Source organism: Erithacus rubecula (assembly GCF_903797595.1).
Source record: "Erithacus rubecula genome assembly, chromosome: 1".
NCBI classification, from domain to species: Eukaryota; Metazoa; Chordata; class Aves; order Passeriformes; family Muscicapidae; genus Erithacus; species Erithacus rubecula.
In genome coordinates, this window is record NC_136658.1 from 34046278 (window position 1) to 34072019 (window position 25742).

The 25742-nt window shown below is 40.3% G+C and overlaps 1 protein-coding gene across 4 annotated transcripts in view; it reads right to left on the reverse strand.

The window, feature by feature from the left end:
• Positions 1 to 3789: 3789 nt before the first annotated feature.
• NOX4 (NADPH oxidase 4) overlaps positions 3790 to 25742 on the reverse strand; it is a 121840-nt gene continuing 99887 nt past the window's right edge. For all 4 annotated transcript variants that reach the window (XM_079304331.1, XM_079304332.1, XM_079304330.1 and 1 more), the window contains 5 exons: positions 21064 to 21183; positions 18325 to 18433; positions 17709 to 17777; positions 15544 to 15644; positions 3790 to 10707 (listed from right to left, as the gene is read on the reverse strand). In XM_079304331.1, coding sequence (XP_079160457.1) covers positions 10587 to 10707; positions 15544 to 15644; positions 17709 to 17777; positions 18325 to 18433; positions 21064 to 21183 — 520 coding nt within the window. In that variant the 3' untranslated portion in view covers positions 3790 to 10586. The remainder of the gene's footprint in view (positions 10708 to 15543; positions 15645 to 17708; positions 17778 to 18324; positions 18434 to 21063; positions 21184 to 25742) is intronic.

Genomic DNA, 25742 nt, shown 5'->3' on the forward strand with positions numbered 1-25742 from the left:
AGACTGGCTGTAGTGGAGTGATATTCTTCCAAATTCCAGTGTGTGTGATGAATTTCTAAGGCAGAAAATTATTCTGGGTGACTAAACAAGGGTGCCTAGTACAATTCTGGTACTTTGGGTATCCTACCCAAGTTCCTGCTGTCATGCCAGAAGATCCTGGGTCTCCAGCAGCATATCTGTGAACCCTGTGTGGATGTATCAGCAAGTTTAGGGCATCACAAAGAGTATCAGAACTTCTGCTAAGGAGTGAAATCCCAGCCTCTCCTACCAGCAGTAATGCACACACACACACACACACAAAATGCTTCCACAATTAAGACAATATGTCATTAATTGAAATCAGGTCACAAACAGCAACTCAACCATGTTTTACTCAGTCTTGGAATGGTTGTTTATTCCAAAGTCATGAAGCTTCCTGTAAAGTAAATACCTTTAGAGTACAGTGCCATAATTACATGATGTATAAACACGGTGCTTTGTCAAATACAATAAGAGACATAAAATCACATTAAGATGATCTGCTAATATAACAGAATGTAAAAGTAACATCTGAACAGCAAAAGAACTCAGCAGCCAAATACTTTAGTTGTCAGGACTGCCATTAAGATATAATGGCTATTTCAGATGAGTATTTTGGGTGAGAAGCCTTCTTTCCATACTGCAACAAGAATTTTGTATTTTAACTAAACAAATTTAAAATTAAGGACTATTTACCAAGGAAATCAAAACTCTGTTCTGGTATGGCTGTCCTCATTTTGCTGGTAGGCAAAAAAAAAAAAAAAACCAAAACAAAAAAAAAAAAGACAGGATTTTAGAAAGAAACGTAATGCAGTTGGGTATAAAAATCCCAGTGACTTTGAATTCTTCATGTTACTCTGAAAATCCTACGCAGAGTGACTTGTTTGTAGGGGAACTGTAAGAGCATGGGATAAAGCTCAAGAGCCCTGTCTGAGTCCTTTTTTTAGCCAATGGATTTAATCTACCCTCACAGCACTGTGTAACTAAGAAAGGGACACTGAGGGAAAAGAGTTCTGTAGATGACTCATAGAAAGAAGAAATAAACCCTGAAAAACAGGAAAAACAAAAATAAAAACTCAGAGCTTTTTTAATGATCAGTTTTCTAGTTCTGGCTTATTATATAGACAACTGGTAAAATGTTTCCTTCATTTTAGTGGAACTAACAGACTAAGAAAGCTTATTGTTTGCTCTTTGAAGGTTTATGAGGCATGCAGGTACAACAGCAATGTATTTAAGTCCTTCCAGTCAGTGAAACAGTTCCTCTGTTCTGTTGGGGGGCAGCAAGCTGCAGCTACAAAATGGGCTGTTTCATACAGCAAGAGTATGACTTGTTATAGACATGAACTAACTAACTACTATTCTTTTTCTTAAAGTCAAGCTTGGGTGAAAAACTTACAAATTAAAGTTCAGACCAAATTTTGTTTTCTGTTCCACTTGGAAACTAAGCAGACATTTCTCTTCAAAGAATTGTACCACATCCTGATCTATAAAAACATAAGAACAGATTGAAATTACATTAATATAAACAGGCACCTCTGAAAAGAACACTGAGTACTCAAAATTGTGGACATTTATGTGAATACTTTCCAAAATGGTTATCTTGCACATTGTACAGAGATATAAAAAGTAAATGTCGCCTTCCTTTCTAATAAATTATTTTTATTTCACCTCTAGTGGAAAAAATATATAATTACAGAACTGGGAATTCAGAATGAATTTTCTGGTCTCGTCCTTTAGGGACAGGGAAGAGTAAGAGAAGAATGTGGCCAGAAGTGAAAAAGTTAAGACCCACAGCTACAGAAAAGACAAGACATTAATTTTTCAATCACATTATACATGTTAACTGTAAATAACTCCTTTCACAGCTGATTTCTTAAAAGAAAAATTTGAAAGCTGACCTTAGTTTATTGCTCACATCTTCCTTCCTGAGACTGGATTTTAATTAATTTTACTAGTGGGATAACAGGCTAAGGCCTTTGAACATATTCACACTTGTATCAGTGGCTCCAGTTCCTGTCTGTTTACCACATCAAACTCTCACATGGCTTTTGAGTCCCAAATAATTGCCCAAAGTAAGACAAAAATATGTCTTCTTCCTCACAGCAACCCAAGTCTAGACCTGCAACAGACGTTGCCTGGAAGGTTCAGATGACAGTGTAGATTCATGATCCTAGAGAGATACCTTGCTTTAAAAGGAAGATACCGAATTGCTGAAGCTTGGACTGTGGTACTATTCCTTAGTTCGAGCTGTACTTTTTTACTAATAAAAGTTGGAAAGAAAAAAACCCACCAAAACCAATGAATGCTTTGCTATTAGAAAATAGGAGTTTCTTCAAGCTGGTTTCCACTCTTCTTCTAAGCATCTTGGAAGAATTATTTTAAAACAGATGTGTTTTGGACATACAAACATTTTCAACGTAAAAACGATGGTTTGGATTTTTTTGTTTGGTGGGTTCTAAAAATGAAATTAGATTTACATAAAAAATGTAAAATCATAGATCATGAAAGAAACTACCCATATACATATTACAGAATAGCTGGGCCATTCAGAATACTTTTATGGACATAAGTTTGAGGGAAGATACCCCAATTATGACTTCTAAACTACCACAGACCAAGAGAACCATTTCTTACCCAAAAGTGTTTCATCAAATTTCTCCTGCAAATGATCAGAAGAAACACAGAGAAAGTAAAACCCAGTGGGAACAAGGGTTTCACATTTGGACTAAGGTTACCTGTTCCAGAAAAAGCTAATTAATAAGCCCAGACCTTCATCAATATATGAAGCCTGAAAGAGGGTCCTGGTCCCATCTGAATCTCAGTGAAAGCTCTTCCCTTCTCCACTCACAGCAGCATCAGGGCCTCCCTCTCAGACTCAGAGCTCTTGTTGGGAGCTGTCTGCTTAACAGCACAATACTTCATCCTTCCCTTTATAAACAATGAGCTCTCAAGCTCCCAGAAGCAAAGAAACCAGGCGAGGAAATATTTAATCAGTGAAAGAAGGAAATTATATGCAGCTGATAAAGTAGGGGCTGTATGGAAATAGCAAATGTAATTGAAAAAAGAAACCCTTTCCATCACTGCCCAGTGTCCTGAAATGTGTGAAAGCAGAAGCATGACTTAATTTCAATGATCAGAAGTGATCTGACTCTCACAGAACCAAATCCCCAATTCTCATTCAGAAGATGATGTAATCTTTGCTCTTAGGAGCTTGCCCATTTTCTACACAGCTGCCCTCGTAGCACTGCCCTTCCTCTGGCTGCCAGAAGCATCTCCAGCACTGGGGTGCTGTACCCCTCATTTTCATGAAGCTCATTTTCCTGAAGGTACAAGAGCCCCATTGGACTGTGCACACCAGGAGTATTATACAGATTGGTGTATGCTGCAATTAAAATTGAGGGCCCCTGCATTTCCTAAAATGGCATTTTCCTGAGTTATGGGAAACAGAGAGTGGGAAAAGCCTCCTGATACAACTTGTGCTATGGAGGGAGAAAGAGCACAAAAGGAGGACTATGTGATACATGGGTGATGATGTATCCAGTAACCTAAAGGTTTAAACACACCTCTATATGAAGGCTAAGGCTATATACAGAGAGGAAGAGAAGGATCTGAAAGCTCAGCTCCCTCTAACCTTTTGTAGAGATGGAGCAGACAAAGATGAATGAAGCACAAATGCATCCAGCTCCAACAGACAATGATATTTCACTATCAGGTGGTGATCCCCTGCCAAGTTCCATCTTAGCCACATTTTTAAGCTTTGGGGCATCATGCTTTTGTCAAAAAAGTGTATATCAAACTGTTGCTAGGGCTTAAACAGTCAAAAAGAATAATATCATAAGTGAATCTTCACTTCATAACAAATATTTTCAACAGTTAATTATGTTGCTCTGATACAAGAAAAGAAAAATGCAGCACTTCTGTCTTCTCTGCAGAGATTTTGCCATTTATTCCTCAGGAACACTACTGGAAAAATGAGCAGGGTATATTCAGTTGTGGGTGGAAGGCATTCACCATCCTCATCTGTTCTAAACAGTACATGCTTTCAAGCATCTAACACCTAATGAGGTAAAATAACATAACCTGCATCTCTGTCCCTGAACAACATGCTCCTACACAGCTAGAGAAAAACACAGGGTGTGTCTATACCTTCATTAACCACAGAACTGTGACTGTACCCAAAGGTCAGACCCACTCATTGCCTACACAATTCATCCTCAGGTATGACAGCTCTGAGCTCCAGGATTCACAGTGCACACAGGAGGCTCATCCAGCTCTGTCCAAAACACCTGCAGACTCACTCCAAGAGCCCCTGACTCTCCCTTTCCCAAAGCATACCTAGGGCTCGGCATGGTTCACAGATGTGACAGTCAGTGTGGTGACCTGGCCTGCTCCTGACTGCAGATCATGTATCACTGATGTGCTCTCCTTAAAGCAGTTACACAGAATCCCAGAGTTGGAAAAGACCCACAAAGAACCATCATTTAAGTGGATGGTCCACTGAACCCACAGTCCAGCCTTGCCTCCTCCCAGCAGCTGGCAGAGCTGCTGTGCAGCATTCCCAACCAGGCTGTGCCGAGTGCAGCTTGGGACACAGTCCACTCTGTGTGCTCTGTGTGCTCTGCATTTCTCTCAGACTATTCAAGGGAGCAGCAAAAGCTCAGAGGAGTTATTTATTCCATTCGGAAGCAACCCGTTATCACAGAGTTACACTTCTGACAGCAAACACCATGACACAGCACAGAAGGGAACCCGTTAGCCCTGAAAAATGCTCTTTTGAAATCAAAATATGTGCCCTGCTGTCGATGAATATGTTCTTGGGTACAGCACAAGGAGGAAGTTTTTGCTTTTCCTCCCCCACCTCTCATCCAAATTTCTTCCCCAGGGTTGCAGAGTGAGATGAGCAACGTGACCTTGCAATGACAGAATTTTAATGAGAGACTGGTGCACCAAAAGAAATGCAGCAGCGTCTTCCTGATCAGTTTTGCTATGTACACTAGACATTTATGTAACACTGCTTCTCATCCTCAAGGCTGTCCTCTCCTAGGGTCAGCAGCAACAAACAAAAAATTTATTTATCAAACTGTCAAAGCTACTTACAGCTGACATAGGGAACTCTACACTCCAGTATTTTGGTGAAAAGGAGTTAACAGGTAAAGCTATTTGCCAATTCCACAGCTGCAGAATAGAAGTAGATGATTTTTAGAAGTAGGTTAACTTGAAAGAGTAAAGGTTTTATTTCAAAGGAATTGCTTATTTCCAGAGTGTTGGCTACAATATACTAGTTTTCTTCTGGGCTTTAGCACTGAGTAGTGCATGGAAATGCAATGTCTCTGCATATATAAGCTTTCAACCCCCTGGGTGACTATATATCCACATCTGGAAAATGGGGTTTGCTTTTATTTTCTAAAACTGAGGAGCTAAGAAGAATGCCTCCTCTCTCCCCTTGGCTCCCAGGTGCAATATATTTTATCCTGTTGCTGGCATTCATCATCCTCGCCTGCCCTCCTTGGCTTGCTCTTCAGTTGACAGCAGTTTACCTGGAGCTTCAGCACCAGCCTTCCCTCTCATCCAAAGGCTCTGTTAAGAAACAATCTGCAATTGGGACATGTCACTTTTCCCAGCTTTTTCTCTGTGCCCATGTAACAATGGAACAGATCCACTGCTCTTACTACAGATCCAGCAGCTGTCTCTTACAAACAGGATCTCTCCAGAGAATAACACTTCAGGCATAGCAAAACTTGAGGATTCACTGCAAGTTTAGAGACATTCATAACATCAGAGGAAGTGCACAGCATTCCTTGGTACCAAAATGGATCCCATCCCTCTTACAACATGGGTGATACAATTAGCAGGATACTAAACCTTCACATATCTTCATCCAGTCCTTTATGGAGAAGTATTTTTTGCTCAAAATATTTGTGTCAGAGCATTCATTATACATGTCAGCATGTCAGTCCAGCAGAGGACTCAGGGTTTTCAACCTTAAAAAATGCTTATTAATCTACTGTGCCTACAAGGGAAATTTCAGTTTCTAGGATTTACTACGCTTAGTACAGGCACTAAAATACCAGGCTCTTTATGGGAATGAAGTCTCATTTCAGTTCCATATATTTTGCCAATGCATCACCATAGTGGCCTTAATGAAATACACCAACAGCAGAAACAATGCAAATCCCAAATCACTGTTCACACTTGAGTCATCAGCTATATATATATATACACACACACGTATATATATGTATGTATATATAACCCTGAAAAATGTACATTCATAGCATATAGCAGAAAACCTCTGCTCAGCACACACTCCAGTGGCATTTTGATTAAACCTTCTTGTTAAATCCTCTTGGCTAAAACAATAAAAACTGGTTGAAATTGTAAGGGATGGAAAATAAGCAGAAAAATTGAATGCATAATCCAGAGAAGAACAGATCCACCTTGTCTTATATCAAACTGGTGAGTTTATTAAATGATTGCCAGGCTGAAGTGAAAATTAATCTCCCTAGAAGCCCTTTTATTTTTCAAAAGAGTAAACACTGCATTTTAATAACTATGCCTCTTCTCTGACTTATGGTCCTGGAACTGCTATAGGCAATGACTCTTTAGCCTCGTGTCTGCCACCCCTAAGCCATGTTTTGTGACTTGAAACATTAACTTGGTGCATTAAATATTGAGTAGAGGTTTTCCTCTTAGGCTGCTATTCTCCAAGTCCTACTAAACCAATACTTCTCTGCTCTGTTAGGCTGTTACAGCTGAATCACTGTTCCCAACATGACTGGATTGCTACTTAATGCATTATCTGCCCTCTCTCAGACAGCTTCAAATCACTTTGCCACCTCTGTGCTAGAGGCTAGAAGAGGAGAAGAAAAGACAAGGAAGAACTCACATGCTAGTAGTGGTACCACATACTGCAACAGGGAAGTGCTGCTCCAAACACAGGGCTGGAATACTCACTGTGGAGGGGCAGACTGCTCTGCAGACTTCAGTGGTGAAGGTCAGCCTCCACCATACCTTCCCACACAACATCAGGGCTCATCTCTGCTGTTCTTTGCTGTGGCAGTGGACATTTACTCACACAAGTGATCTCAGTGATATGGGAATAGGTCTTAGGTCCATCTGATTAATCCTGCTGCTAGCTGTGTAAAGCCCTGAGTCCCACACTGCTGCACAAGGGCTGGATTCTTGTTGCAGGGAAAGGGCTTGGTTTTCATCATGGTATGAAAACATCCCTGGTCTAAAAAGAGAGTCCTGAAATAATTCTGATGAATAAAACAAAAGAATCCTGCTGAACAAACACTGAGAGGTCTGCAGCTTTGTGAAAGACTGAGTGAAAACTGGGAGAATACAGGGCTGGATCCTTCCCCTGCCAGCAGGACACTTATGACAGACTCACAGGACACAGTTTAAAGTGCAAAGTGATGCTCAGTTATATAAACCCAGTTGATCTGCAAATGTGGAATTGAGTCCTGTCAGCCTTCACTTACTTGTCTGGCACTGAGTTGTTTTTTTTTTTTTTTTAATACACTTGGATTACAGATATAAAAGCAATGGAGTTTAAAAGAGGGCTTGACTCTTTTGCATTCTGGAGACACACTCAGAAAGAGCAATTCCAACATAGCCCATAGAAAGATTGTGTTTGTTGTAATATCTGCCACTCCTGCAGCCAAGTCAGTCACTCAACAACCCTTCAACCTTTTGCATCTCTTAATAGAAGCATAGCTCAAGGAAAAGGAAAAATGCACCTGAAGCTTTTAGACTTTCCCCAAACTCTTCTTCACCTGGTCTAGTGATTACTCAAATCAGCAACAGAAAGGTTTACCCAAAATAAAACACAAGCACATTTGCATAGCAATTAGACAGATCTTTCCACTGCTTGTGCATCAAAGTGATCCCAAAACATTAATTAAGCCTCAAGACATCCCAGAAAGGCAGACAGTCCAGAGCTTGTTTTACAAGTGGGTCAGCTGAATCAGATACAGCACAAAGAGAGAAAGAGGACAGCTTAGATCTTGCTGTGACAGCACTGCCTATTGTACCAACATGTGTTTAACATGCCTACAAACAGCATCAACTCCTGCAACAATGCAGAATAAGAGCACAGTACTAGTATTATTATTTTAATTACGAAGTGTTACCTATACAGAAACTGAGCCAGAAAACATAATCTGCTTTAGCACAGAGCTAACTGCAAAGCTAGCTGCTCATTATATGGTAATGGAGCTGATATCTGTCAGAGGAGATGTAAAACCACAAACAACATAGTGATTAGATGACTCTAAACTGTATTTTAAAAGCATGAGATACTTGATCCTGAAACTAGAGGAAAAGATCAGGTTCTAGTTGTGGGTAACAGATGCAGGCATGATTTCCATCATGCTTTGAACTAACAGCCACAAATAAAAAAAGTGAGCATGGCCTACAATATCCAGTATCTATGCATTTTGCCAACAGTTTTATGTTTATTATAAAATCTATGCAGGCAGCATCAGAAATAAATCTTGATAATTAAAAAGAATCTAATCCTTTGCTGCACACCTCCAGTTTTACAGTGATGGATGAATGAGATCCAGTAGAAAGAAAATGGTCCTTTCAGCCTCAAAGAGAAAAAAAAGAAAATCAGTAGCTGTAATGTAGCCCATCTCACACTGCATTTCTATTTTGGCTTCTCTAATCTGGGCTACTTTGAGAATTTTTGTCAGTAAGAATTTGTCTATCTCTGATTCTTTCCTTCCTCCCTGGATTTCAAATTGGGCAGAGCCAGAGGTAAAGTGCCAAGTGTGGACACTGAGAAACATGTTGAACACTGATGCACCTCCACCCTGCTACTCACTGACTGCAACTCCCGAGCAGAACCTTCCAAGGCAAAGACCAAACTCATTCTCACTAGTTATACATACAGGATGCCTATACACCTACAGGAAAAATGCTTCCCTCTGAACACTTACACTGATACTTGCAGACTCCTGCACAGAGTCTGTGTCCCCAGCAGAAATTTAGTGCCTTTCCCACTGAAATAAGAAAGGTAATAACTGGACAGCTGTAAATGAACTCAAATGCACTGCCCTAAATACAGGTGAACCACAGGTACAAGAGTTCTCAAGTCAGCCTCTGCCTGTGTATGCAGCAAACACTACACTGTACTGCTCCCAAGCTTCTGCTGGAGATCAAGGGGAAGGTTTTCACCATGTTTAAGTGAAGATGCTCTATTAAGAGACACTAGAGTGGTGCCTATTTATGCCAGATAAGTGTCTGATTCCTGTTTAAATGGCCTCATCTCAGCAAAGTAAGGAAAAGGGAGAAAAGAAGAAATAAAGGAAGCTGGACTGGCTATTTGGATGGAGGAAAAAAAAGGTGCTCCTCAGAACCAAAAGGTTATGAAGTACCACTTTCAGCCTTTAGCTCTCCCATGGCATTTACAGGCAGAAAACAGCTGAGGGGAGGAGAATGGAAGGAGAGCTTAAAATTGGGATGTTTTGGGATCTTCTTCCTCTATGGAACAAACTGAAAGCATTCTGCAGCTGTCTGTCTGCACACACCATCCAAGGAGCCACAGGGCTGAGGAGTTTGTTCTCACTCTGCTGTAAATCTGGTGTCATCCTGCTTTCAGGGGCACCAGGGCAAACAAGAGTGACTCCAGGGAAGGTACTCAAAGGATCACAGTCAACCAAGCATACTCTGGGGTCTCTAAAACCAGATTTGTGTCTTAAAACAATCAGTCAGCATCTGAAAGCTTGAAGTATTTGACATTCAGGGCAAGTGAGTGCAAAGTGAGTGCAACTTCTATGTTGAGTGTGTGGCATAATAAAACTTCAGGTCCTGTCTGCTCCTGTTCATTGCTTTTCTTTCTCCATGTTTATGACTGCATAAATCATAATTATTTTGCAAACTCACTGAATACTGAATTGATGCAGGATACAGAGTTCTCCACGTACAGATGCGTGCCTGCCAAAAGGCTGTGACTAACATCACAGCAGAGGCTGCCTGCTGGTGCTACACAATTGTGCTCACTTTTCCTTAGGTTAACTTCATTACAGAAGTAGACTGGCAAGAGTAACACTCTATATTTTAAATACAGAATCCCAGTTCTGCAATGTATAATAAAATCTTTAATATCGAATATTTTCATCTCAAAGCTGTAAGATTTGTATACCAACAAAAGCAAGAATCTTTGTAATACACTGTGTTTCACCACTTGGATTAATCTGGGGTTTCACTTACTGATCCAGCTTCAGAGGACTGAAGTGGAAGAAGTTCAAACATTCCATAGATTCTTCTTCCATCAGCTTTTAAAGCAACTGTATCTCTCCCCAGCTTCTGTACTTTTTAATTACCAGAAACAAATCCAAAGAATCACTCCCACCACAAATATTGTGTGAGTGCATTTGAGTAAAAGCACTGATTATTTGTTGGCATACTGTTGCATCCATCAGTCTTAAATAATCATAAATAAAAACATTTGCGCTATTCTTTGGTACATTTCTGTCTGTTTAAACCACAGCTGAACTTTTATGTTGTACAAACAAAAAATTGCACTTTTATCTTCTAGAGAGTCTTGTTCCAACAGACTTTCAGCTGAAGGATTCTTTATTGTACTCAAACCTTGTCCCATAAGAGTTGCTGCTGTTGCTCAGTTTATGAAGTATCTTAGAGATCTTGTTTGGTCCACAGCAGAAAACTCCAATGGTCTTCCTGTTATTAAAAATAAAAAGAAAAAAATAAAAGTTATGACATTGTGAATAAACAGTAATTTCCAATAATAGACAGAAGTGGATCCTGGCCTCATGGTATTATACGTAAGCCACCTACAGACAGATTTTAAGGTGAGAAGAGTTCACTAGATATGCAGTTAGTTTTACTGAAGCCACAAAATCTCTCCCAAGTATCCCTACAACAAAATCTATTATTTATCTGACTAAGACAATTCTAAGGAAGAAGTGCTTCATCTTAGTCTCAAGATATCAAATGATGAAATGTTACTATTTTCCACTTTATTTTTCTTCCATGATTAATCACTTTTTTGTTAAAAATGTGTCTAAGACTTCCTTAGTGTAACTTATGAATTACACAAGCATATCTAGTCACTAACAGTGATCTGTTACACTAATGAAAACAGAGCACTACTAACCCATTATTATTTCTAGCAGCAACAGAATAATTTTACTGCTTTGCTTCCACATTAGCATGCAGTTTTCCCCTCAACATCCATATTGGGAAATCTTACAGAAAGACAAACACAGAGTATGGTCCTTGTTCATCACCCATACATTTCTGTCTGGGTTCTTTAGTCAACCTGATTTTTTCACATCACTCAATTCACAACAGGTCTTTGCTCTCTGGTCACCTTAAAAATAGGCTGCAAGTCAGATTCACAGTCAGACAACATTTGAGGGCTCAGAACTGCAGCCAACATCAGAACAAAACACATCCACCACAGAGAGATTGAACCATTCACAATATTCACTACCTCCCTTTTTTTAAAGATGAGAAGAGGGAAAGGAAGCAGAGAAAGACAATGCAATGCTGCACTTTCTGTATCATGAAAAAAAGCCCCATCTTCTTCCTGCTGAAATTGTGCCACTACAGAAAAAGACCTTAGAGATTTACAAGGATGAAGAAAAAGCATACAAGAGGGAACAGGGGTCTAACTATTGTGATCTACAGCACTCACCAAGAGGCTGGAGATTTGAGTTCTGGGCTCTGCTTCCAGCACCATTTCAGTGTTTTATCCAGTAGCTACTTAATATGCAGTATTTTAGCATATGCAAGATAATCAAACTCAGTTTAGAGCTGTGCATGTGTCTAATGAGAGGAGGGAACTAATATAAGAAGAAATCTGTGGTGCATACTGCCACGTGTACATGTCAGGTGTCAGGCAGCTGCTGGAATAGCATGGCAGTGCACACTGCACCAGTGCACAGCAACACTGGCACGGTACAACTGAGCACTCAAACACCAAAAATCATCACCAAGTTATGTAGGCACCTTACAATGCAGATTTTAACTGCCTTCAATGACATCATCTCTCATATCAATCCATGGCAAAGTTGTAAGCCATACTTCTCTCACCCTTATGTTTATCTATTAAGCTTTCATGTTCTGGCATACTCCTTTCAAAGGCAATGCGTGTTATGCTGGTGGCTGAATTTGCTGCAATAATGAGAGAGTTGTTGCCTGCTGCTCTCAAATAAGATTCCTCAGCACTTGCAGATTCTGAACTCCCTCTAATCTGTGCACACTGGAGAAAAAGGATTCATGAGCTGCCAGCAAGACTTGGTCTTCTATTGTGTATTTAATTGAAAGAATTAATGTTGTTGTTGGGGTTTTTTTTTTTTTTCTTTTTTTTTGTTTTGTTTTTATTTTTCTTTAGTCTAATTAGCACAGTAAACTGATAAAAAACCCCAAAGAGTTCAGCTTCCCCTCTCCCTTTCATCACATATAATCAGCCAACACAGTAAATACATGTCTAAGCAGCTCATGCTGCCAATGTATTCCCATCCCAGCAACATCCTTCTGAGATATACAGAATTTTTGGCTAGCAATCAGAACTACAGGAAGATCAAATGATTTGCCTGAAGTCACACAAGAGACCCATGCCTAAGGTCTCCTGAAACCCAGCTGAGTCACTGTTCAGTGCAGTGAGCCCACCATCAGCACTGAGTCTGGACACCCCTTCAGGTACCATCTGCCTTCCTCCCCTGTGTCCTGCCTGCAGATGCCTCCCCCTGCCTCGCCCAGCTCCTGCCTGGCTGCTGGAACACAAACAGAGACAGGGCTGAGGAAAGCTGCTACATGGAGCTACTACCCTGAGCTGTTTATCTATCACTTGTTTGGGACAAAGGCTCACTTTGTGGCTTAGAGGAAAACAGGCAGCTGTGTGTGGCAGCTATGCCTGAAAGTCTTCATTAATACCAGTAACATGTTTACAGTTAAGGAAACTATGTTATAAGCCATTCTTTATGATGCAATAATTATAAACTTCAATATAGTATTTACGCATTCAGAGCACTAAGCAAGTAACTCCTCAGTGCTCCTGTGGGATGAGGAGCTCAGCACATATTCTTACATCCATTATGAACAGCATGAATTGAGAGAGATTAAATACTTTGCTACATTGAGAGGACAGAGTCAGGACTTGACATTTTCCTGTTTTAAATCCCACATTCATTCCTACAGAGAGATTTCTCCTTTAGAGCACATGAGAAATGTATCATGATGCTCCATGCTTTTTTCCCCTACAGGTATTCATGTCTTTTTCTAGGTCTTTCTCTACCTGGAATAAAGCACATCCCCATTTGAACAGAGCATGGTGCAAGCTTTTCATCCAGGACACAAATGAACAGGAACAAGGCTGCTGCTCCATTCCCCCACAAAAAGCATGAAAAAGAAAGACCAGTAATTTATTATATAACTGTTCCAACTGAGACTGCTGGGTCTGCAGGTGTCATATGAAATATGAACAGTAGATGGCATACACCTGCTCCTCTTCTCCTGAAAAAAATAAAAGATCAGGAACCTGATGCTGGGCTGTCCCATGTCACGCTCTGAAGGTCTGGCAAAGCTCAGACACTTACAAATGCACTTTGCTTATTTGGGACCCAAACAGCAACAGCAGCAACAATTCACAAAGCACACAGCAATCAGACAGCTACACAGTGAGAGCTTTGCCAGCTGCCTGTTTATTTATATGCAGCTTTTCCTAAAATCACAAGATAAAAACTGGAAAATATCTTGGCTGCCCATAAACAAGCCCAAGGGGATGATTGCAAATGTGAAAGTCTGAACACTGGCACCAGATGTTGGAAACAACTTGATTGACCTGTTTTGCTTTAGTTTGGTTTTTTTGGTCTCTGTATAGCAGCAGGAACACTTAGGTGGAAAGTTACAGAGAAATAAGACCTGAAATAAAGCTAGTAGCAGACCTGGAAATTGGACTAAAGGGAAAAACTGAAGTTCTCATCTCATCCAAGGAAATACAGAGAGTAATTACCTACAAAAGGTAAATTTCTGCAGGACAGCTGAGGTTCACTACCCTGAAGGCTTCACTACTGTGCATCATTACAAGTAACTACATCTATAGGTACAGACCTATATAAACCTTGATAAAGAGATGACAAAGAGTGACAAAGCCTACATCTTAGCAAGGTAATCAAAAGAGTCAGAACGTTATTTAGGTTATAAAGACACCCTGACTGAAAATGGTAGCCCAATTTAAAGACTTGATGTGAAAATGCAGAGGAAATGGTACCTGAGGTCTAATCAGGAGTAATGCAATGGAAAGCAAAAAACAAAAATCAAGTATCACTACTACTACCAATGGCTTCATCTATATTATGTGCTCTTACATCCTTGGGAGGAAGTGGCAGAAGCCTCATCATTCTCATGTTTTAAAACTGTACTCACATAGTTAAACAAAGACATTAGAATGGAGCATAAAAGTGCAACATTCCACTATGCAGAGATATGTGAGCCCAGAGAGCCAGCTTGGTTCTCTGAACTCTCTATTTCCCCTTCTTTCCCATGGTTCTTTGCTCTAAACCCCTTCTCTAAGTGTGAAAATTCCACTAGAGATGTAGCAACCTGCTCACAACATCCCCTTTGATCTGAATTCAAGACCAGTATTGCCAGCAGCTCACACTGCCCACTGTGACACATTGGGCACTTGATATTTCTCAAGAGCCAGGGCTCAGTGCTCCCTAGTCATATCTAGCCTCAGAAGAGAAGAGTCAACAAGCCACAGGCAGATTTCACTTTGCAAGTGCAAGAGAGGACAAAAAGTTCTTGAGGGGAAGTTCTGCAGAGCATCTCTCAACCTGTTACACCCAGATTACTATCAACAGCTACTCAGGGGGGCTTGCTCCCACACCACTGACTTTGCCAGAAGAGGATTAGGGAAGATTCACACAGTCCCTTCTTCCAGATCAGCTTTTGAGGCAATAATCTGCCAGTGGCAGGTAAAATACTCAACCAACAAAGTTGGTTGATATGGACATACACATTCCATATACATTTCTTCTCTGGTTTACACTTGTCTTGTTTCAGACCATAATATACTTTCCCAACACAGTAAAAAGACATTGCCAGGTTTTAACATAGACTAAGAAATAGCCAGAAATACCCAAAGACCATAAATCTTCTGAATAAAAACAATACAGGTAATTCAAATTCTTCCTTGTGAATTCTGTTTGTAAACTAGCATTACAAATCATGAACCAACAATTTTAGGAAATGTAACTTTATCTAAAAAAACCAGCATATGTTGAAAGCAAGACATTGCCACGGACAAGAACACATGTAATCTCTGTGCAGTGAGATGGAAATCCACTACTATTATTTTCTGAGCCACTGAACATCTCAGCTGCAAGAAAAGCTGAACTGCTCTGAGCATAAAAAAAAAAAAAAAAAGTGCTTCAGTTTGTACAGACTATCTCTCAGCAAGATAAATCCCAGAAATATTTTCATACAAACATAGAAACAGATATGCCCAGCCATTGAACTGTGGCATCCTTCAGGTGGACAAGCACTTACCTCCTATTGCACTTTGCTATGTCATCAAACAGGAGCTTCCACCGGGGCCGTCCAATCAAAAGCCTGGAATTTAAAGCTTGATATTTTTCGCCAATTATTTTCTGCAAGAAACAAAAAATTTCATCATTCTGCCTGATTTGCAAATTTCCTCATATCACCCAGGGCTCCCATTTCTGCTACTGGCTGACGTGCCAGAGTGCTGAGGTGTAAAACCTGAGCACAAGTACCAAACAGTTGTGATGAGAACTGCAGCCATTTTATGCACCAGTACCTCTGCTCAGTACTTTTCCAATGGCTCTCCTTGGTGCTCGTTATACATTGTCCCTCATGAAGCTGCTCATTAATTTCTACATTACCTTAAAACAAATTTATTTAAGCCATAAAACAATAACCATACTCCTATTACGCATTCCCACACTGGCTTTTAATGCTAAGCTGGAAGAAATGCTGCTGATGCAAAAATCATATTTCTGTCTGAAGTCTCTTTTAAAACTTTGTACAAGCAACTATTAAGATGACTAGGTCTGAAACAGTAACAAGGGAAATCTTAGTTTTCTCCCTGAGAGTAGTTTGCCAGCTGTTTTGAGCTGCTGTAACAGCAGAAAGCAGCCAAAACTGCTCCCCAGATGGAACCCACTCCATTGCAGAATGCTAACTCACCAGCATTCTGATAAGGTGAAATGCCCTCCCAATACAGGGCACAACCCTGGGTGTGCTCTCCTGGTGCAGCAGCAAGAGGCAGAGAGTTGCATACACATTATCTAGGCTCCCACATTCCCTCCTGTGCTGAACAACCAGAAACATTGCTCACACCAATGCAAACACAGCCCTGGCCAGCTCAGCCTCCTTTGGGCTTTTACAGACAAGAGGCACCTGCTGCAGAGTGGGCTCTTGCCACACAGGCACAAGGGCTTCTCACAAAGGGAGCATGAAGTGCAACTGCCCAAATTTTGGCAGCAGTCAGCACTTTGGACTAACATCAGTGAGCACACCACCTGTATGGCCAGGGAGAGTTAACTCCTTGAGCAATTATGAGCAGCATCATGACAACTTTGTTCAACAGCCACGAAAAATTGACTTTAAAGAAGGACTTCAACTAAAAAGGTGACTTCAATAAATTCAGCAGCTGCTTAATTACTATCATTATGAAGTATTAGTGTGCTACATAGTATCAGAAAATTCCCTTTGAATTGACTATTATTTCACTTTACCTATCTCATTGCATTGCAGTCCCACTTCAGGTTTTAATTTTAACCTAACAATTACACACCAAGTTCATCAATTAGGCATTTTCAAGCATTTCATTTCCATCAACATATGTTGTCCAGACATTACATTTGTCATAGTCATAACTACTGTAGCTATCACATCATTTAAACTACAGGACTGTGCTCCTACCAGAGCTGTGAATGTTATTGCTATCTCCACCTGATAGCAGGCAGATCAAAATCCTCTGGGCATGGTTTTTCAATGCATTTCATGTTTTGCAGTAATTGTTAGCCTTGGCTCTGGGCCTCTTGTAGTCAATGGAAAGACTCCTGACACGGCACAGTAAAGACTTGTACCTAGGCTTATGTGTTAAATAATGTAAAATGAAGATTGCAAGCATAAATAGTTATAGGAGATGCCAAGAGTTGGGGAATTAGCCCGGCCTTAGCATTGGCAAAACATGTCAATTGACAGTTCAGTATAATTTCCAGTCTTACACATCAATAAATCTCTAGCTTTCATCTATATATGAGACAATGAAATAAAAAGCTTTTTTAACTAGCTAGATTATTTCAAAATATATATGGAAAAAGAAGACTTGAGCTTGCAAGTTCCCAGAACTATTCTGGTTTGGTTCTTAGCCCAGAAACAATGCAGATTTCCCATCAAACACGGCCAACTGTCTGGTCTGTGGCCTGGCCTGGAAGGACCTCATTCCTAGAAAAGCAAGATAGGGATTTCTGCCCACAACTAATCAAGTTAAGGGTACTGCACTAGATTCTCTTAATGCTGTGGGGATGCACTGGCTCTCTTGCTCTATTAATGGATCAGTCACCCGAGTTTATGGCCTCATCTCCTGTTTTTGCCATCTGCAGAAATCCCCTTCTGCCTTGACTGACAGTTTGCCTATTACTCCAAGGTCTAGTTTAGTTTACAAACAACATTTGGCCACCTACCTGTATTCCATCTGTTTGACTGAGGTACAGCTGGATATTTATATAGTCTGGCCGATTCTCCTGCCAAAGCTGGGAGGATGATAAAAACAGCTAGTGAAATAATATCCTTTTTCTGAATGTAAGTGTGAAGTCACTTGTGCCTACTACTATGCTGAGGGACATGGGTTTCAGCATCAATGAAGTAAGCTTCTTAATGAAGAGGATGTGCTTGCATAGCACATCATGCCGTGTAAAAATATTTTAGGGAGCTAAATGGCTCTTAAAATACACTTGAAATTGTAAATCCCACTCCCTTCTCAATCTGCCTACTAGCCAAATGACTGAAGGCCACTCAAGGCTTCCCAGACTGCATGTGCTGCTTATTCCATCTCATAAAGCAGTCTGGACACAGGTAGGTGTTCATGCTGCTGGAACATGGTAACACTGCCAATGCAACACTGGTGATGGATACTCAGACTGGTTTGTGCAGCTCCAAGCATAAATGAAGCCTGGATCAACTACCTCTGGAGCTCACTTGTTTTGAGCAAGGCTGCCATTCCCTACAGAATGCCAGGTGTGTAATGTGGGCACACTTTGCATTTAAGTTGTCAGGATCCCTCCAAGCAACACCCATTACCTTGTTATGCAACATACAGAGCAGATCTGCAAACCAGCGGAAAGACTCAATGTCCCTGCACACCCAAATGAAGTAGAGTCTTCTGAGCTTGTAGCATTTCCAGCCATCACTTGAAAATAAAACGTGTGGGTAGTTAAAAATTACAATTTCAAAAGGAAATATTAATTAGGATGCTTTATATTTATTAATGGAAACATGAATTTCCTTTAAAAGCTACCTGCTAAGTTGCTCTTCAAGCTATGATACATCAGACAGTCAATTGACCAACACAGCCTATTTGGATTATCCTGATAATACTAAATATCTAGCACAGAGCTAATAGCCATCACAGACACTGCTAGGAAGTTGTCAGCTATACAGATATGGATTAATGTATCATCACCAAGCTTTTATTTCCAAGCAAAGGAGACATTCTAAGTTCAGGTACCATGTCAGTGCTTCATTAGGTTTATAAAGAGGTGTGTGAGTGGAAAATATTGACAAATGCAATCACGTCAGGATTTAATTCTGCCTTTCTATGTGAAAGGCTCTGGTTGATTTTAATTAACACTGTAGCAAAATCACAAAGGCCAAATCAAATCAGAGCTCCATTGTGTTAGGGAGCTGTGTGACATATTACAGACTGGAGAAAATGCTGGTGGATAAAGTGCAGCCACAGGCAGATTCTGGAACTGCATTTAGAAAAACAGAACTCTGTGTCAGATTTCTAATTCAATTAAAACACAAATAAGTACAAAGGAAGGATTTGACTGAATTGGGAAAGAAAATAGAAATAAAATTATCTTGATAATGAGTTCAAGTCAAGGACAAGTATTCTGGAAGCATTTTCTTAGTTTGCCAACACTGCTTTTTCTTGTTCTGATCAGTGAAATGGTCAGTGCACAGTTTCCTCCTTTACTTCCTAGAATGATTGTCAGATAGAGAAGGCCATAGCCTGTTCACCTAAAATGCCAATCCTAGGAGCCAGGCCTGGTTGAAAAGTTTCATGATACATCTCACCATACCCCTTGTACTTTATTCCAAACTCCAGAGTTGCTGGCATATCCAGCAAGGATACAGGGTTAATAGATATTATAATAGATGGGGTTTTCTGATACTATTAATAAGATCTCCAACCATTGTCTTTCCTCCCCATACCCCTGCCCTGAGCAGCAAGGAGGAGACAGCAGCAGCACCTCAGCAGCATGTAGAAATGAGGACTCACCTTTCATGTATAAAACCAGAGAGAGTGAAAAAGTGCTTTCAGACTGGGGAGTACAGTGTCTTTCAAGTCCTGATTTCCAACTTTTTATTTGTTAACTGCTGACTTTCCAAACCAGATTTCCTCCATCTCTTTCTGACTGCCTAGACTAAGACAAGCACTTAGAAAGGGTCACAGTCTGGTCAGATATGACAAGAGAACTATAAGCAGTAGCAAGAAAAATAAGTGCCTTTCACCATAAAAAGGGATAAAAGAAGGGGAAAATGCAAGGCATTTTGTATTGAAATGCCACTTCAGTAACAAAACACTACTCTCAGTGATGAAACACTGCAGCTGGACAAAGAGGCTGGACTGCAAGACTTCAGCAAACAAGTCCAGCATGGAATTAAAATAGCACCTCAGACACACCTGCCTGGGTCTACCTCCAACAGGATATATTGTGCAGAAGTGCAATCCCCCTCTACAATCATGTGTATGTAATATTTCTTGTGTGTTTCTGTGTTACACTGCCCATTGCAGCCTTTATTTATGGACTCTTGTGCATAAAAGCCTCCAGCTTTCCATAAAGTACATTAAAATTTCTTAAAATAGGGCACAGGGTTCAACAGCTAAGTGTAGGGAAGGGCAGGGGCATGAACCAAATTGTGTACATACAACAGGAAAACAATGGAGCAGGAAACAAGATTTCAAGGACAGGCTTTGGATCTCTCCTAGACCTGCATGTCCTTGACACACCAGGACTGGCCTGGCTGCTCTGCAGTGCTGGCACCATCAGGCAGTTTGCATGTGCACACCTGCCAATATCTGCTTCCAAGCCAGGGCAAAAACACAGGCAGATCAGCCACTAAACCAGTGCCTTGTTGATGTTTAAATACTGAGGAGGGAAGCAGACTAAGACTGTTACTTTTTCCCAGAATGATTCCCTTGTATATTGTACATTGCACAGGCTATAAAGACAGATTATGGAATTAGCTCCTTTGAAGTCAATTTATGGCTTTATGCAGATAAATGGACATTGCAAAATCCTTTGGACACTACCATTTTCTTGCAGTGTCTGTGCAAATTCCTACAGCCTTGAATAACACCACACTGGAAGAGGCAAACATCTAATTACCTGCTGCTGGCCCATCCTTGTGTTCCATGACATTTTTGCTAAACACTATCAGGGATAATCCATCACAAGGAAAACAGTCATTTTATCCACCTGAGCCCCAGGCTTTCAGCAAAAATGTACCCTGCTTTTGAGAAGGTGATCTATACCCTCTCAGGAAAAGAAAATGAGGGAGCCCAAGATGGTCTTTGGTGGCTGGTGACACTGTCCCAGGTCAGTTGCATCTCTGGCACATCTCTGCCAAAACTCTTTGGGTTACAGAGCTGGTATGACAGGAGTTATGCCCTTCAGGAACATCCCAGTCCTTTTACATCTTTTCAAGGAATCATTCACTTGTGCCAGTGGAAGTTTTCTAAGATCCTCAAAGCCTTTCTGACATGCACTGTAAACTGGGGCAAGATGGCTTTAAAGGCTTAAGCTCACTTACAGCAGTGTGTTGAGCACAGATGCAAATGGTGTAACCCCAATACCTCCAGCCACGCAGAGGCTGACCTCATAGTTCAGGGATTCCTCAAAGGGACTTCCAAAAGGTCCATCCACATACAGTCTGCATAAAGAGAAAAAAGCACACTTTTAGAGGAAACTGTTAAGATCAGACAAAGGTGAAGAAAAGCAAGCTGGAATTAAAACCCCACAAAGAATTTGTTTTAAATTTTTATTAGTCTTGGGATGCGGAATGTGAAACTCTTTTTCCTGAAAACTTTTTGTGGACAAAGATGAATGCACAGGTGGTAAGAAAAAGTGTTATCTAAAATCTCTTGGCATGTTCCATGATTAGACAAGCCATTTTTTATTTGAGCAAGTGAAGGTGACTAAATTATGGCTACCTATTTTGTCTGGTGTTAGAGGGCAAGGAAAGGGCTGGACTGGAAACAATGACTTGGTGGATCATACATAGCAAAGAAAGTAGTTTGGCTAGGTCTGCCTGGGAGGTTCATCTTACACACATTTTCTGAAGGAGGAGAAAAACTGCTGAATTTTTCCCCTTTGACTCATGCCTATCATTATTATTACCATTTTGTCCACTTGATTTTAAACATTATTTAGGAGATTGTATCCCATTTCCAATCCATTTTTAATACTTTGTTTACTACTGGATAGTACATTGACTATAATTTGAAAGTTGGCTTTAGGTATTTTCAGAAGTTTGACCTCCTACAAGATCTTTCCTACACTGCTGGCAATCTGAGCAAGGTCACTCATAGCTCAAAATTTATGGGCTGTAAGATTTCATACACTCTATTCTACCTATGGAAAACCAACTGCATATCTTACCTGAGTAACAGATTCATCTTTAGAAACTGCTACAAAGAGAATCTGAAGAGGACATTTACTCAAGGCCTGTTCTGTGTATGAGTGACTCACTGGATCAGCACTTTTTAAAAAAATTTATTTAGGTAACTGCTGAATACAGCCAAGTGTGGACCAGCACTCAGTGAACAGTATTTGCCCAGAGAACAAGCTTTGGCCTGAGTCCACTAAAAAGCACCAATACACATCAGCTTCACACACACACTGGTACTTATTGCACAACTAAGCTGCACACACTCCGCATCTCATGAAAGGGCCTAAGCATCTTCTTTATAACAACAGCCAGAGAATTAAAGGCAGAGAAGACATCTCTTGTCCCAGACAAAGCATTCCAAACCTCATCTGATTAATTCCTTTGAAGGACTGGATTTTAGCCATAACTTAAGTTCTCACTCTGATCTCATTTATTTTAGTTTTGTGGTCTGACCCTTGGCATCATCTTACCAGCCAAAACAACATCTTGTCTGGGTGTCTTTGGCCAATATGGTCCTTTTTAGGAATATTTTTCCAGATCTCTGCTATTGTTGCCTCATATGTTAGGTTCCTTCTTCTGTGGGTATTAATTGAACACAGATAACTACCAACTTTCTGATGGATCTGAAGGCTCATCCTCAACTATCCTTAACTGTCTTACAAACTCCTTACTTGGTGTCCTACCTGGAGGGAATGGGAGAAGACACAGGCCCAGCCACAGACAATATCAGAAGGCATTGGAAATATTTTTAAGCAACCAAATTTTATAACTAAGCCATCTTCAACCTAAATATGCTTGCTCTTATTTCTGAATTTATGGTCTCTACAGTATTCTAAAAATGTTCCCTTGGAGAATCTCAAAGCTTTGCAATGTCAGGTATGTTAGTTCCATGATGGGAATATTAGAAAAAACAAATTCACTCCTCACTTAGGACAGACAAATTATTTTACACAATGGGGCCAAGAAAAACTTAACTGGCCATGTGCATACAATATAAAAATAACTTTAAGTATCTGCTCATTAAATGTTTTCTCTTACATAACACTTTATACCACATTTACTTAACAAGGGTTTATTTTCCACTAATGAAATGATACCACTGCTGGTGCAGAGTGCAGCAGCAGCTGCTTTAAGAGATCTAAAAGTTGCACTATTTTATGGAGGAGGTAAAGGAGTATCTCTTATTCAAACAAGCAACAGTGGAAATGTTGAGAAGCAGGTTGTAACACTGAAATAATCTGGTCCAAGGGATACTCTGAAAGAAATCCACAAATATTACGAGTTTCAGACGTGCATGTGACAGATGTAACAGAGACCTAATTTTGGGATGTCAAGAGTATGTCAAAACCAGAAAAAAGACCCAAAACAAGCAGATAACAAAGACCAGCAACCTTGACATATACATACATATACATACATACATATACATACAACTCATATACATGTTACCCTAATCAGCCCCCACCTAGCTAGTGAAATCTAGAGAATTATTCCTAAAGGTATGAAGGGCAAAAGCACAGGCTTGAGGGAAATTCCTTGCATTCTGAACAAGGAGCATCAGCTTTCCTTTGGATACACAAACTTAAAGCCAACACTTTGAGTGAAAAACACAACCCAGTGAAAAAAAAAAAAACAACCAATCAAAGCACATTTTTCCAGAAATACCAGAGTGGATGTGACAACAGTTATATACTGTAGGGGTGCCACTTAACATAACTGCACTGCTTGAGGACTACCTGATTGTATGTATGTAGGTATGCAGAGGGATTAAGCAATTCTTGGAAAGTCTGAGTGCCTCTGAATAATACTGACATGATCAGGAGTGGAAAAATGCAAAACTAGGTCTGGTCACCAGAAACCAGTCAAGCACAGTACATGCCAGAAATTCAAGAAACAACCTGCAATTAAATATGCATTTTGGTCAGAATGATCCAGTTTGTGGTCCATTAGCCCCATCTGGCCTGCAAAATATTTCTATTTGCCCACTGTGTCTTCCTCTGAGGGAGTGAGGAGCAGTTGCTTGGACAGCAGATGCAGTCAGAGAAGCCAAGAGCCTCCTGCTGTGTCTGCATGTGGTCCAGCACAAAGCAGCCAGAAGTCACTGCTTCCAAGTTTGAAAAAGAGAAATGGGGGAAAACCTGCAGAAACATTGCTACTGCATTAACCCACTCCACCAGAGTGCCTGAAAAGACTGATTCCAAGCATAACATGATCTCCCTAGAAAATTTTGTTGGAGGTCATAAACATGCACTATTTAATCCCATTTTACTACAGGGATAATTTATAACTGAGACAAATGGTGGACCTAATGCCTTAATGGCAGTGGTCATTTATCCTTTTGTTATTCAAGCCAGTGGAAGCAAGAAGCCTCCTGATGCCATATCAAATGGCATGGGGTTGAACAGAGCAGTGATTCAGTCATAGACTTCTGCAGAGATTATGCAATTTTTGTTTCCTGTCAACATGTTCCTACTTTCATTTGGTAGGATGGAAAAGTTTTGCATAAAAGCAGTTCATTATTGGAAATGAAATATCACAGCACTCAATAAAAAGCCAAGGGGGGTAAGATCACTTTTTGCTTCTTGAGCTGTGGCCCAGATATATCACACTACTATGCTATGCTCTCCTATCCCCCCAGCTTTCATTTAATTAACATGAAGGAAGGGAATGGAATTTTACTAAAAGTTTAGAAATTGGCCCTTTAGGCAAACTTATTCAAATAACAAGTTGTTCTTTTCAGATATATTCACTTCCAGTCTTAGAAGTGCTCTTGCTTATTATTGTGGGACAATTTTTTAGCTCAGAAAGAGATAAAAAAAAAACTCTTCAAAATAGAATACATCACAAAAAATAGCACAGCACATTATTAAAAAGCATCTTATAGATATTTTTCTATTTAAAGCATGCTCCCATTCTACAGTGTGGTACAAAAATAGCCCAACAAGCACTTAAACCAGCTTGTTCCAATGCTGGGCAATGCCACTGCACTAACATGGGGCTGCCCCTAAACTGAGGGACACTGTCTGAGGGACATAGGCAGCTTTTGAGATCCAAGTCATTATTTTCCATTAGGAACTGCATAATGATGTGTGGAGATACCTGCTCACACCTCTTGGACTTGGCTCTCACTGCCATGTGGGCACTGTAGGGTGTAGGAGCCCTTAGAAAAGATAATGCTTTGATTGTGCTTCACAACCCAACAGTCAATGATGTTATTCCTTTTTTTTTTCTAGGCTCTCTGGGAGCTACTGTAAGACATTATCTGGGATATTAGTGGAATAACAGATGGATAGGGGAGTTAAATCAAGAGCTCGTAGGAAATTTTAATTAAAGCAGTATCATCATCTGCAAGCTGAACAAAATGCCTGGAAACAAAGTACTGCATAGAGCACAAAAAGTGAAATCCTAGTCTGACTGAAGTTTTAGGCAAGCTTTTACCAAAGTCACCTGAAGAAGGATTTAAACCAGCAGCAAGACATTTTATATCCTTGGTATTCAGTTCTTACTAAGATACATGTATAAATATCTTTGTGTGAGCACACTAAGTTATGGATACAAGTCACAAAACACAGTCAGTAAAGCTAAGGGAGCTGAATCCCTCCCCTGATTCCTTATAAAAGCATAACTACATTCCCCAAAATCATAATAAGATCAATTAAACAACACTTCTCCCATGCTTGCTTTTCTCTTTTACTTGTCCTACCACAACTACATCTCAGAACTGATGGATTCAGCCTGAGAACTACAAGTAACCAACTCTCTGATGGCTGAAGAAGTTTCCTTATGTTCTTCTGCTGCTCTAACTCTGCTGCACCAGAGAG